This window comes from Tasmannia lanceolata, unplaced genomic scaffold (assembly GCF_043159265.1).
Source record: "Tasmannia lanceolata isolate RefF3 unplaced genomic scaffold, GAP_Taslan_0.1 ptg000054l, whole genome shotgun sequence".
Taxonomy (NCBI): domain Eukaryota; kingdom Viridiplantae; phylum Streptophyta; class Magnoliopsida; order Canellales; family Winteraceae; genus Tasmannia; species Tasmannia lanceolata.
Window position 1 is genome coordinate 1661328 of NW_027518731.1, and position 14305 is coordinate 1675632.

At 43.0% G+C, this 14305-nt stretch overlaps 1 protein-coding gene across 2 annotated transcripts; it reads left to right on the forward strand.

The window, feature by feature from the left end:
* On the forward strand, positions 1-13794 carry LOC143864867 (retrovirus-related Pol polyprotein from transposon RE2). 2 transcript variants are annotated; one of them, XM_077375731.1, is made up of 3 exons: positions 10-161; positions 8898-10114; positions 10253-13368. In XM_077375731.1, exons 2-3 carry the CDS (start codon positions 9262-9264, stop codon positions 10261-10263), a joined length of 864 nt encoding a protein of 287 aa, XP_077231846.1. In that variant the 5' UTR covers positions 10-161; positions 8898-9261; the 3' UTR covers positions 10264-13368. The 2 variants fall into 2 exon arrangements, with proteins under 2 accessions (XP_077231847.1, XP_077231846.1); XM_077375732.1 differs by lacking the exons at positions 8898-10114; positions 10253-13368 and adding an exon at positions 13401-13794 and having other exon boundaries at positions 1-161.
* Positions 13795-14305: the final 511 nt, after the last annotated feature.

The following is a 14305-nucleotide window of genomic DNA, read 5'->3' on the forward strand; positions in this document are numbered from 1 at the left end:
AAAAAAAAAACTATAAAATAAAAAACGAGACAGGCTGAGGAATTTTGCTGTTGCCGAGGAGAGAGAGAGAGAGAGGGAGAGAGAGATGACTGAAAATTCCGCTTGGAGATCTCCGCAGTTTCTAATCTTCTTCTCTTCGATTTCTCAGCAATTGATTTCAGGTGTGTTTGTTTTAAAGAAAACAAAAAAGAAACTGATTTTTTTAGATGTGTTTTTTTTCAGATCTGCGTGAGAAATCTCCATTAAATGCATTGGATCTGCTTTGTAATGTTTTCCTTCTGTTTTTTCATTTCAAAGACTAACTTTTCCTGTTCAAGTTACTCTATAAATGAAAGAAATATAGAAAATCTCGTACATGCTGTTTGAATTGAATCAAATCGAATCGAATTACTCACTTTTCCTGCTGAATTTACCTTATAAATGAAAGAAATATGCAAAATCTTTTACGATGCTGTTTGAATTGAATCTGGGAATGGCATTCCGATTGCGCAATGTAAAATGTGGTATTATTCCCTTTTCTTCATGTTTAGGGTTTTTTAGGGATCGTTCGAGCCGGATCTGGTGGGAGAACATGCAGTTCTTTCAATTTATGTGTGGCTTTTGTCTCTTTTTTTTCCTGTTTAGGAAATTATTTGTTATGGATTTTGGATTTTGTGGTGGGAAGATGCTAGGTACCTAAACCAATATGTCAAAAGCACCAGAGCTGATGTTGTTGGGGGGTTCCACTCAAAAGCAAAATAGTCCCACATCGGAAAAGTGTAACGATGTGGATGGGCTTATAAGGGAATGGGTTCCCTCCCCTTAACTGCTAGCTTTTGAGGGCGAGTTCTACCCGGGTTCCAATAGATGTAACGCGTTAGGATATGCCCTTTAAACCTGTCCCATACCAGGATGGGTCCCACCTTGTCCGATACCTAGGCAAGCCCCCACTAAGGACCCTAACATTTCACCATGCTTCTGCATCCGCTGTCCTCGACGGCGCACTCTGTGACGGCTCACTCTGGCCTTTTTTTTTTTTTCTTTCCAGTTAGCCCTTTCTACAGGTGGCTCATTCCTGGGCCACTTCGTGGCTACTTCACTTTGGCGGCTTTCACTCTTACTTTTTACCAGGTAGCCCTTTCCGGGTAGTCCTCTGTGCAGGTCACCCCTTCTTTGTTTCAAATATGGGACATGGTGTCAGCTCTGATAATAATTGTCAGGTGGCTCATTCCTGGGCCACTTTGTGGCTACTTCACTTTGGTAGCTTTCGCTCTTGCTTTTTACCAGGTAGCCCTTTCCGGGTAGTCCTCTGTGCAAGTCACCCCTTCTTTGACTCAAATATGGGACATGATGTCTGCTCTGATAATAAATGTTAGGTACCTAACCAATACACCAAAAGTTCCATAGCTGGTGGAACATGCTAGGCTAGGCCCTTTAAACCTATCCCATACTAGGCTGAGTCCCACCTAGTCCAATGCCTAAGTAGGCCCCCACACACGACCATAGCACAAGACTTGTAATTTCAGAACTGATTATGTGTGGCTCATTTTCCCCGTTTTTGAGTTTCTGATTTTTATTTCAATTGGATATTTGGTCAGTTGGTCTGTCAATCTCTGCATTTCTCACTGCTGGATATTTCGGAGAGGTTTCAAGTTTTCATTTTCCCTCTTTTTAAAATGACATGTGTATTAATGGATGGGAAGTGTTTTATCCGCTCTGCCCTCCCCCAGGCCATTGACGTTTTTTTGATTTCAGTGGATAGTTATCCCATTTGAGCACTCCTTTAGAGGAAAAGTTTAAACCACAAATTAAAAACTTGTCGGTCCACTCATCGTTCTCCTAAATCGATTCAGTTTTACCGTGCTCGAGTTCTTGTTTATGTCTTATCTTATCTAATCAATAAAAAACTAATTTGACTCTTTAAGGAAAAACTGATTATGTCAATCATTGACTCGCTTAAGTTGCCTCGGATGGGATCTCCTTTGAACCATTATTTATTTGCGGGCTTGATTCACTAGATGGGATCTCCTCTCGGCATGGAAGTTGTGCCGAGTGCTCAATGCGTCACCCGATGGTGATCCAGCAGATCAACTGTCCCATCCAGCAACCAGTTGTGCCATTTGTATGGTCCACAATCATCTGAATGGTGACTGCCCATGTAGTTGATATTTGATAGTGAATTGGCTCCAAAATTTTGTTTGCCATAAGTGGTCTACTGTGTTGGATGATGACATTTCTGATGTTCAGTAGATTAATGCTTCACCTCAATGGGACACAATGTGAACAATGTGAAGAAAAGAATTGTAGAAAGGAAAAGGAGTGTTGAGGAAGCTTATAACCCTACTTTGTGCCTCAACTCAATTTGGTTGCCCTAGCTTAAATGACTTCTATAGAATTTTATTTGAATTACAACTCCCTATAGAATTTCCCCTAACAGTTGTAGTGGTTATTGATAATCTTGATCAGCTTTTCATATGTTATATCTTTTATGATTGGTTTTTTTAGCATTTTTTTGTAGGTCTTTAATTCCTTTATTGAAGGCATAAATTCATCAATGCATCGTAGGTGAGAGCATAGTTTTAAATCTGCCCCGTGTCATCGTGGACTCCCCCGAGCCGACTCCCTTTTCCCTTGGCCGACTTTAGCGCTTTGCCGGCGCGTTCCGCATTTTGCCCTACAGAGTCAATAAAAACCCTTTTGACTCTCCCAAGTTATGACCACGCCAACTGAGTACTCAGCCGCGTTCATTGAGTACTCGGCTGCGTTGTGCCCAGTCGACTAGGATTTTCTTCGACTGCGTTTGACCCGCATCCACATTTTGAAACACCGGGTGGGAGTATTTGTTGATTGTCCATCGATTCAATGTTCTATTTATCAATGTATTTCCGTGATTTTACAATTGTACGTGGACTTTTTTATGTAGTTGATATAACTTGACTAATTAGGAATATTATTCTGGGATAGTTTGATTGTCTATTTATGCTGTTACATGTTTAATGGGGTTGTAATACTCGAAAATCATACATACATGCGTGCAAATATACATGTTTATGTACGCATTCATTAACACACACAGATATATAGACACGCAAACACACATATTGTTAATACTAAAGAGAAACAAAGAAATAAAGGCAAGCCAAGAGTAATGTTCTAGTAGGGTGAGTCTTGAACACTAATCAATGATGTCAACTTCTCCTTTGGCCAGTAAGTAGTCTACAACATCTTTAGCCTGTCATAAAAATTGTAAAAAGAATCGTAAAAATCATAAAAATCGCACGATTCAATGTCAAATCATACTTGAATAGTAAGATTTTTACGAAAAAAGATTCTTCGTCCGATTTGAATCATTCAACCAACGAATCGATTTCAATTGTAAGATTCAAATCGTAAATTGTAAGATTTTGACAATAGAGTCGATGGTGTCAAAGCTTCTCCTTTGGCCAATGAGTCCACAACATCTTTAGTCTCAAAGAAACACGGATAAAAGCAACATCTTTGAAGCACTAGGTCAAAAGCCTCCATCTCATTGCCTAGCTTGCCAGGGTGAGGCCCAACCTACTCGAGCATTAGAGCACATTGAGTATGTCACATTTTGCAATCAACAGGCCGAACAAACATCTCAAAAATGCTTTAAGCCTTTTCTACAACGTGCTAACTTGGATAAAACCGCATCCGATGGGCCTTGCATAAGCGAATTGAGTCTTGCTTTAAAACTTCTAATAATGCTACTAATGCCTCAAGGGCTCAGATTACCAATCGAGGTACCATATAATCTGAGATATATGATCTTGGCAAAGGGGGAAAGGAAGGTGGGGGTGGGAGGAGTTATTTAGGTTCTTTCCATCTAGGAACTGACCTTGAAGAATTTGCTTTATTCCATAGAACGGCCGGCATACCATCATCTTGTCAGTGCCTTATCTCTAAGTAACACCAAGCAACTTTGTGTGCTGATTAGCCCAAAAGGTGATTCTTTTATCACTTACCAATGAAGAAGAAACTTCTAACCTTTGAAGATCTTTCTGTGTGACTCATGCCAAACCCCTCAAATTTTAACCACCAGGCATAGCCATCACCACAAAAGCCATTGAGGGAAGGAAAAATGAGACTGATAGTTGAAGAAGTTAGAAACCTTGAAGAGGACTGAAGATAAATTCCAAAACTAGGTTCACTGGACAAGAACATCGATTTTCTACAAAGTACGCATTGGTTAGCAGTTGCCATTTGCTTCAAGTGGAGGTGTGAATCTTGGTTGTGGCTACAATCAAGGGAAAATCCTACATTTAACATGGTGTAAGCACACCACATACCCACTTGGGAAATGCCACCCTTCTATAACTCCAAACCATACCATAAAGGACAAATGAAATAGTCATCCTTACTCTCAAATCTCTATAAACCAAATTTGTCTATCCCACAAAGCGCATGAACATAATTTTCCTCCAACAAATGCACTATACCGCTCTTTAGTCTTAGCATCATGGAGATCCCTTCTCAACCTGGAAATCAAACAAATCTTCCTGTCCATCTCTTCAAACACTCTTTAAGACGTTCATTTTGAGTCACCTACTTGGGCAAAGCAAGGGAGATTGCTTACTACTAGTATTGTCATACACTCATACCAAATAGTATCCCAAACTTAACCCTATTCCACTCTAGACCCTATGTGTAACCCCTTCTCTAACATGCTCTTCTATGGCCTTCCCAAGCCTTTCTTACTAATTACATCGCTGTCCCACCAGGCTCGCAATCCATGACTTCCAGCGACATAGGCATCCATTCTCATAACCATATTTTCCCTCTCCAAAAGTCCAAAGCCATTTACCCAGATGTGCCTTATCGACCTCTTTCGATCTTCTATTTTGTAAAATGCTCTTTCCTTTGGAATATTACACCAACCAAATGGATTTTGTACCTTCCCTTCCAACACTGAAGAAATCCAAGATGGATTATTTCCATCTTAATTTTTATCTGCCAAGACTTTTGATATAGATATGAAATAGATCAGAAAACTAGATAGCCACCTTAATGAGCGAAACAACCCCCAATGGCATATTTTCCCACGGGTAAGTCTTCTCTCATGTCTTTCGAAAACCTTGTCCCAAAGAGCCCCTACTGCTTGCCAATGCGAAGAGGGAGACCATGATAGCTAGCAAGAAGCTAGCCCTTTGAACAATGCAAAGATTGGAAAGCACCTCAATTTCCCTTTCCTCCATGCCATATACGAAAACATCTCAAGGTCAGGTAAAGGTACCTTACTTTGTATAACTCACCTTCCCATCCCAAAAGCTTTCAACAAGTCCCCACTGCACTTCTCCCAATCATTTGATTTAATGCTTCAAATATGGTGGTGAAGAGACGGGGCAACTGATTACTTTGTTTGAAACTACTTGATTTACCAAAGAGGCATTTAGGGAAACCGTTAACAAAAATCATTGATGAAACTAGGGCTGCAAATGAACCGAGCCGGCTCGCGAACATGTTTGGGTTCGGCTCGTTAAAAGCTCGAGTCGGGCTCGTTCGTTTACTAAACGAGCCGAACCCGAGCCCAAAAATTAGGCTCGCCAAATAAACGAGCCGAACTTGAGCTTTGTATAGTTCGGCTCGGAAAAGCTCGCGAGCTTTTTAGGCTCGGTTCATAAACAAGCCGAGCCGAGCCGAGCTTTAAAGCTTGGATTATGTTTGTTTTTTATATATAAAATAAAAGAATGTGGGTTGTTTATCACAAATGAAAGTTTGGCCGAGTGGTTAAGGCGTTGGATTTAGAGGGGTCTTGGGTTCAAATCCCACAAATGTATGTTTTTAACATTCTTGAGACGAGCCGAGCTTAAGTCAAGCTCGGTTCGTTCCACTAAACGAGCCCGAGCCGAGCCGAGCTTTTTCAAAAACTAAACGAGCCGAGCCGAACACGAGCCTTCATAAAAACTAAACGAGCCGAGCCCGAACACCCCAAAGCTCGGCTCGGCTCGGCTCGGCTCATTTGCAGCCCTAGATGAAACCCCACTCCTTGTAATGTTATCTCTTTCATATATCATGTTTACACCCAATAGCCACCTTATGTAACACATACTGATATAGTATACCGCTAATACACTTACGGTTTAGGTTTTGGCAAGCATTTCAGTTTCGGTATACATTTCGGTGTGGATGGAAAAAGAAAATTTTCGGTTCGGTGGAAATTTAAAACCATGCCCATACATTTGTTGATTTTTAGCACTTTTGTGGAACTTATGAAGCATCTGCATTTTTTTTTGAAAATGGTAACCCCGAGTACAAAGTGGCCTCATCCGACCGGGGTCAGATAGAACAGGTACAACTAAGATAGGAGAGAATCGGCTACATTGATAATCATATCTTCCCTATCAACACTTGCCTTGGCGAGAGAATCGGCCCAATCGTTTGCTATTCTCCTCCTGTGGTGGAGGGACGGTCGAAGAGTAGCAACGAGGTCCTTGATATGGTTTAGCTTTGATGATAACCGCCAAGGTCCACTGATCTTGTTAGATGCCCACGCAATAGTGTTGGAGGAATCGCCTTCGACTATTAGGGGGCCCAAATTATGAGTCAGGAACACTGTAATCCAAACAGAAGTGCCGAAACCTCGTCCTCATTCGCGTCACAGATCCCGATCGGACCCGAGAACGACATTGTTAGAATAAGCCTACAAGTCTAATCTCACTTTTTCTTTCTCTCTAATCTCTCTTTCAACATGGTATCAGAGCCCTAGGGAAATTCCGTAGCCTCCATCTTCTCCGTCTCCCCGAAAACCCTAACCCTCATCCTCTCTCTCACTCCATCATCTTCCTCACCCTAACCCTAACCCTCTCTCTCTCTCTCTCTCTCTCTCTCTCAGCCTCTACAGCCCGCACTACTCCACTGCAACCACCACGCACCGCCGCGCCCCTCCCCTGCTATCCCCAGCACACCCTTGCTACTCCCCGCCCCCCGCGACCCTCTCACCTGTACCCTAAACCCTGGCCGCGACCCCCAGTCCTCGCACCCCACCTTCCCAACCCTGATCCACGCCCCCCAAATCCCCCCTCCCGCGGAAAATTTTCCACCCCGGAAAACTTTTTCCTGGAACTTTGGATCTGCGCCCCCCCCTCCAAACTTTTCCCCGAAAATTCTTTCCAGATTTTTGATAAAAAATTTCCAGGGCGAAAAGTTTGTCCTGGAATTTTGATTTGCCCCCCCCCCCCCCCCCCAAAATCAGTTCCCCAGAATTTTTTTTCCTACGCTCCTGATTTACACCCCTTCGAGGTAAGCCTCCCCACAAATTTTTTTCTCCTCCCCCATGCCCCCCCTCCAACTCAACTACGCTTAATTTCGCTTCTTCATCTCCTCGATCTATGTGCTGAACACTTTTCTTTTTTTGTCTTTCATTTTCCTTAGCTTCTTCCTATTCCTTTATGGGCTTCTCTAGTTTCTTGTCCTTCACTTGGGATATTGTCATATGATGCATTAGTTGGTTCTGTCTATTCGTCTCTCATCTTTCTTTTGCTGTGGGTAGTGGTTTCTCTGTTTGTCTAGATTTCTTGTCGGTATGGATCATCCCGTCATTGTTGATCCTTCTATTGGCATGACCACTGAGGTCAGTGCTTCATCCACACCCTCGGCTTCTTCTTCGTCTTCTCAATTGGCACCTGTGGAAATTCGTATCCACAGTTGAATATTGCAAGTTTGATGGAACCAACTATTTACCCTGGAAGGTTGTGATTGAGACATACCTTCTTGGCCGGGGTAAAGTACGCTTTCTTCGCGAGGATCCTCCCTCGCTAAAGGATCCTCTGTATAGACGTTGGGAACAGGAAGATGCGCTGATTCGAAGTCTCCTATGGCAGAGTATGACTCCAGACATTTATTCTATTGTGATTCTTCCGACTGCAAAGGTCGTCTGAGATCACACAGTCGTGACATATTCTGGGACTGAGAACCTGACTCGCATCTGCTCTACTTACTCTGAGTGGATGCGGCTCCGTCGTGGCGACATGTCCCTTGAGGCTTATTATGGGAAGTTCATTTCATTATGCCAGCAGCTTGATGTCTTCATGCCCCTAACCTCTGATGTTCATGTTCTCCGGCGTCAACGGGTACAGATTCGTGTCGTACACTATCTTGTGAGCCTAGGCCCCGAGTTTACACATCTGTGCCATCAGATTCTTGGTTCTGGCAATATTCCTTCATTGCGCGAGGTCTATTTCCGTGCCCGACAGTGTGTTGGCGAGACCTCCTCTCGTCCTACTTCTGATAGTTCTGCTCTTGCCGCATATGATGGATGTGGTGGTACTCGTCCTTCCCGGGGTGGTGGTTCTTTTTTCCGGGCTCGTGGACGCGGTGGCCGTGGTGATAGCCGTGTTGGCAGTGGGCGTGGTCGTCCTTATTGCACCCACTGCTAGCGCGATGGCCATGTCATTAAGACTTGTTATACGCTGCATCCAAAGCTTCGCCCGTCCCGATTAGCGCACCTTAGCACCTCTGGTTCGTCTGACACAGTATTCTCTGCTCGTGCTGATGACTCATTCTCCTTCACGAGGGCAGACTATGTGGAGCTCCAGTGCCTTCGACAGAGTGCCTCCTAGGCCACTGCAGGCTTTGCCCAGCCAGGTAGTTCACACACTACGTTACTCTCTAGCTCTGGGTCCTGGATTATTGACTCAGGAGCCTCAAACCATATGACTGGTAACTCATCACAGCTCTCATCTTTTCGCCCCTTTCCATCTGATTTTCAGTCTATTACTTTAGCTGATGGTTCCACTACACCTATTACTGGTACTGGTACCACCTGTCCTTCACCTAATCTCCCTCTATCTGCAGTTTTGTGTGTACCTAAGTCTCCTTTTAATTTATTATCTGTTAGCCAAATTACGAAAAATCTGTCGTGCTCTATCTCATTCTATCCTTCTTACTGTCTTTTTCAGGATCTTTCGACTGGGAGGACGATTGGATCGGGTCGTGAGGTGGATGGCTTGTACCGTCTTGACTGCAGCCCTTCTTCGTCAGCCTTACACAGTTCCGTGGATGCCTTTCAGTGGCACTGTCGACTGGGTCACCCCCTCCCTTCAGCGTCTCCAGCAGACATCTTTAGTTCCCAGTTCTATTTCTCATTTTCATTGCCAGTCTTGTGAACTCGAGAAACATCATAGAGTGTCTTTTCTTTCCTGAGTCGTTACTAGGGTTGATAGTTTATTTCAGTTAGTTAATTGCGATGTATGAGGACCTTCTCGGGTCGCGTCAAATAATGGATTCCAGTATTTTGTGGTTTTTATTAATGATTACTCACGCATGACTTGGTTGTATCTTCTGAAAGACCGCTCTCAGATCTTCTCTGCTTTTAAAAATTTTCATGATGAAATACAAAATCAATTTAATACTAATCTTAAATGCCTGCGTTCTCATAATGCTCGTGAGTTTTTCTCTACTACTGGTGGCTTTCAGGACTATCTCTCTTCTCATGGCATCCTTCATCAATCATCCTGTGCATACACTTCGCAGCAGAATGGCGTCGCTGTATGGAAATTGCGATATCTACTTGAGGTGGCTCGCACACTCCTCTTTCAGATGCAGGTTCCTAAATCTTTTTGGTCTGACGCCATTCTCACTGCTTGTTTCCTATCCAACCGTCTTCCGTCTTCGGTGCTACACGGTGATTCTCAATTTCACATAGTTTATCCACATCAGGACCCATTCCCACTTACGCCGCGTGTCTTTGGCTGCGTCTGCTTTGTTAATCATTTGGGTCCTGGCCGTGATAAGCTGGATCCTCGTTCAGAACGGTGTGTTTTTCTGGGTTACTCTCGCACCCAGAAAGGATACCGTTGCTACAGTCCACGTCTGCGCCGATGGTATGTATCAGCTGACGTCACATTTTTCGAATCAGAACCATTCTTTGGCTCTTCCTCTGGTCCTTCCAATGTTAGATCAGAACCTGAGGTGACTATTTCTCTTCCTGAGCTTTCTCCCCTTCCTACTACTCCTGTTGCACATCCTCCTGCTTGCCCTCCTGGACAGGTTGACTCGTGTGCTCCCAGGGTAGATCGTCCCTCTATTATGGTCCAATATAAACGTCGTCCACAGCAGCCCCTCGCACACCGAGAAATCGTCCTCACAGCCAGAGATCTTCTTACCCCCTCATCAGGTATCTGACTCTCCTATTGCTTCCCGTACTCGTTCCCATTCTACTGCTCACCCGCTTTCTAATTTCGTTTCTTATGATCGTCTAACTCTCCCTTTCAAAAGCTTTGTCTTATCTATGTCTTCTGCTGTGTTACCACAGTCTTTGGATGAGCTCTCTTACACCCAGGCTGGCGAGCTGCAATGGACCTTGAAATGGGCGCTCTTCAGTCCAACAGCACATGGGATCTTGTCTCTCTATCTGCCGGCGCACGACCAATTGGCTGCCGATGGGTATTCTCCATTAAGTATCTTCCTGATGGCACGGTTGATCGACTAAAGGCACGTCTAGTGGCAAAGGGTTACACTTCGACATTCGGTGTAGACTACCATGAGACGTTTTCTCCAGTTGCGAAGATACCTTCTGTCCGTATTCTACTCTCCCTCGTCGTTAATAATGGTTGGCCTCTTCACGAGCTAGATGTGAAGAACGCCTTTTTGCATGGGGACCTCCTTGAAGAAGTGTATATGGAGCAACCGCCATGTTACGTTGCTCAGCAGGAGTTGTCCTCATCTGTCTGTCAACTCAGAAAAGCGATTTATGGGTTAAAGCAGTCACCACGTGCTTGGTTTGGTAGATTTAGTGAGGCAGTTATGAGGTTTGGTCTCAAACAGTGTGCTGTAGATCACTCAGTATTCAGCTATCAGTCCTCAGATGCATTATGTTGATTGTATACGTCGATGACATCATTATTGAAAGACTTCTTATAAAAAGAATTTGCAACAAAGGACTTGGGACGTCTCAGATACTTTCTTAAGATAGAAGTTGCATACTCATCTCGTGGTTTATCTCTATCTCAGAGGAAGTATGTTCTTGATTTGCTAGAAGAGACACGAAATCTTAGTGTGAAACCAGTAGCTGCACCCATGGATTCAAATGTGAAACTGGTTTCAGAAGAGGGTAATTTGTTGAAAGATCCTGGTAGGTATAGAAGACTTGTGGGCAAGCTCATATACCTTACTGTTACTCGTCCTGATATATCCTATGCCGTTGGGTTAGTTAGCCAGTACATGATCTCTTATCGCACATCTCATTGGAACGCAGTGATTCAAATTCTCAAGTATCTGAAGGGTGCTCTAGGGAAAGGATTACTATTCAAATGGCATGGTCATACACGGATTGAGGGGTTCTCAGATGCTGATTGGGCTGGATCTTCTGCTGATAGGAGATCGACTATCGGGTATTGTACATTGTTGGAGGTAACCTGGTTTCATGGAGAAGTAAGAAATAGGATGTCATTGCGAAATCGAGTGCAGAAGCAGAATATAGAGCCATGGCATATATTACGACTGAGATTATTTGGTTGAGGTCACTCTTAACTGAGATTGGTATTGGGTTTCCCTCCCCTTCACAGTTATATTGTGATAATAGGGCAGCCATCTATATTGCGACAAATCCTGTCTTCCATGAGAGAACTAAACATATAGAAGTCGACTATCATTTCATTTGTCAGAGGATTCAGAAAGGGGAGATACGCGCTGTATTCACTCGTTCTGTAGAACAGTTGGCAGATATGTTCACAAAACCATTGAATAAATCCAAGCTTAGCAATATATGTAACAAGCTAGGAATGTATGATTTATACATTCCAGCTTGAGAAGGAGTGTTAGAATAAGCCTACAAGTCTATGGACAGTTTGGTCATTGTACTTCTCTTTTCATTATTATTAATAAATGATTGAGGGGGAGATGCCCATCTCACTTTTTCTCTCTCTAATCTCTCTTTCAACAGACATAATGAGGTGCCCCAAGAAGTCTCGAAATACCCCACCAATTCCAGCTAAGCCCGGATTTCCGCCGGAACTCCCCGTCAAAATTAAACTTTAACCAGCCTTCAGGGGGAGGGATCCACTGCGGTGAGATGGAGGATCTAAGTTTCTTTTCGGACAGCACCGTGGTGAGGTTTCTAAGGATCATTCCCACTGAGTAAGGGATTCCACACTTAGCTTTCGCCCATCTAATAATAGTTAGCTTGATATCAAGAGTGACGTATGCTGCGCTTCGTTCCTTCCCCCCGAAGATCCTGTTGATTCTTTCCAACCATATATGCCAAACGATAGCGTACGGAATAGAGAGCCACATTTCTTTCCAACCACTAAGATCCTGGTTATATGCCAAACGATAGCGTACTGAATAGAGAGCCACATTTCTTCACCGACACTTCCACCAAAGAAGTTGCGCCAAAACATTATCACATTCTTCACATCCTTCTCGCTCACCTAAGATAGGCCAAAGAATTTAAAGATATTCATCCATACCTGAAAGGAGAAAGGGCATAAGAGGAACAGATGGTTAGTCGATTCTTCCGCATTTTTGCACAATGTGCACCACTGAGCCATACTGAAACCTCAATGTTTCAGCCTGTCACATGTATTGAGTCCATTGAGAAGCAAGGTCCTTGTAAAAGCCCGCACTCGAGGGGGGGCCACAACTCTCTAAACTGATGCACAGTGGGAGGGCTGACGCAGTCATCACTTAATTTTCGGAAGAAGGATCTAACCGAGAAAGTCCCCTTGTGGGTCCGGAGTCCAAATCCACCGGTCCTCGACAGAGCCGGATAGATAAATAGTAGACAAGGTTTTCATGAGGTGACCATACTCAATCACTTCCAAATCCTTGAGATTGTGATGCAATCTGATGTCCCACACCAATTGCCCAGTTGAAGAACAACGAGAGTAGTGATTTGCAAAGCATCTGCATTGGGTCCCTTAAAATTGCCCCAAAAGAGGCATGGTGCAAAGCAAAAGAGAAACTCAGCCTAGCGTTACCACTAGAGACTGGTACGAACCAACAATTGCCTTTGAGCCTCAATTATTTTATGTACACATTGATATGTAATATGGATTATTAGCAATATTTTGTCATTGCTCCTTGATTTCTTCTTCTTTTCCCCTTTTTATGTAAAGTCAAAACATCAAACATCTTTTTCAGTAATTGGTTACTTTGAATTCCAATTTTTAATTAATGTCTAACATGTGACTACATGAGCTTTGTGGGCTGTGGCGGGATTTAGAAAGTGTAATAATTTCATGAGAGAATATTACTTTATTTATATTTTAGAAAGGACAAAAAGAGAAGACATTATTTAGTTTCTTTATGTGATGTATGCAACACAAATTATAAGTTTTAGCTGTTATCCATTTTTATTTCCTTATTCCTTCAATTTTGTTTTTCACTAATATTTTGCTAGATTTTCTTACATTCTATGCTTGTGCATCACAGACTAAAATCCAATCTTTTTCTCTTGATAGGCTTGGCCGATAACCCGTCGGGTTCTAAAGATGTCTTAAAATCTGAGAGCCCTGCTACTTCCAGTAGTAGCACTGGGCTTAAGGTAGTGTTCATATTTCTTGGGCTTGTAGGATTTGTGGCATTGTCTGTATTCCTGTTCAAGAAATGGCAGAAGAAGAAAAGAGAAGAACAACATGCCCGCCTTTTAAGACTGTTTGAAGAGGATGATGAGCTCGAGCTCGAGCTTGGTCTTCGTGATTGAGACCTTTTTATCATTCTTCAATTGAGTGTAATATATTCGAGGTATTTGTCCTGACTTTCTGAAAGCCTTAGCATTTGTGGACTGCGCCACTTCAATCATACAATGTATTTTAGTATTGAGTGAATTCTATATAGCTTCTTGCACATGCATCATACTGGGCATTCTGGGAATAGTTTTCCTAATGTTTATTTTAGGGGATTTGCTAGGGACAATCGCAGAAGGAATTTCGCGGGCTGGCCCTTGCATGAGAGAGCAGCACATAGGCTCACTTTTCACCAGATTTTGTCTTAGGCCTTACTATTATTTTACACGATTAAACTTTTTGTTCAAAGTTAAAATCTTCAGCGTATTTTCAGTCCCTACAAAGAGAACATAGTGTGTATTTACACTGAAGAAGATGGATGGCAATTAGTGGTGAATCTGGTGATTCATAAAACACAATTAATTACACAGTGACGAGCGGGGGATATGCAATTATCAAAAGACGGTGGTGTCAACATTAGTAGGTAAAAAAAGGGCAGTGATAAATCGACCGGCCCCTATGTCTCTTTCTCTCTCCTCTTCGACCCCCATTGTGTCTTTCTCTCTCTAACCTAGAGGAGAGAGAAAGAGACATAGGGGGTCGATTAAAGATATTTGGGGGTCGTTTTATCACTTCCCAAA

Bases quoted from the DNA above. Each gene is read 5' to 3' on its own strand.
- LOC143864867 (XM_077375731.1), top strand. From the start codon at position 9,262: ATGACTTGGTTGTATCTTCTGAAAGACCGCTCTCAGATCTTCTCTGCT.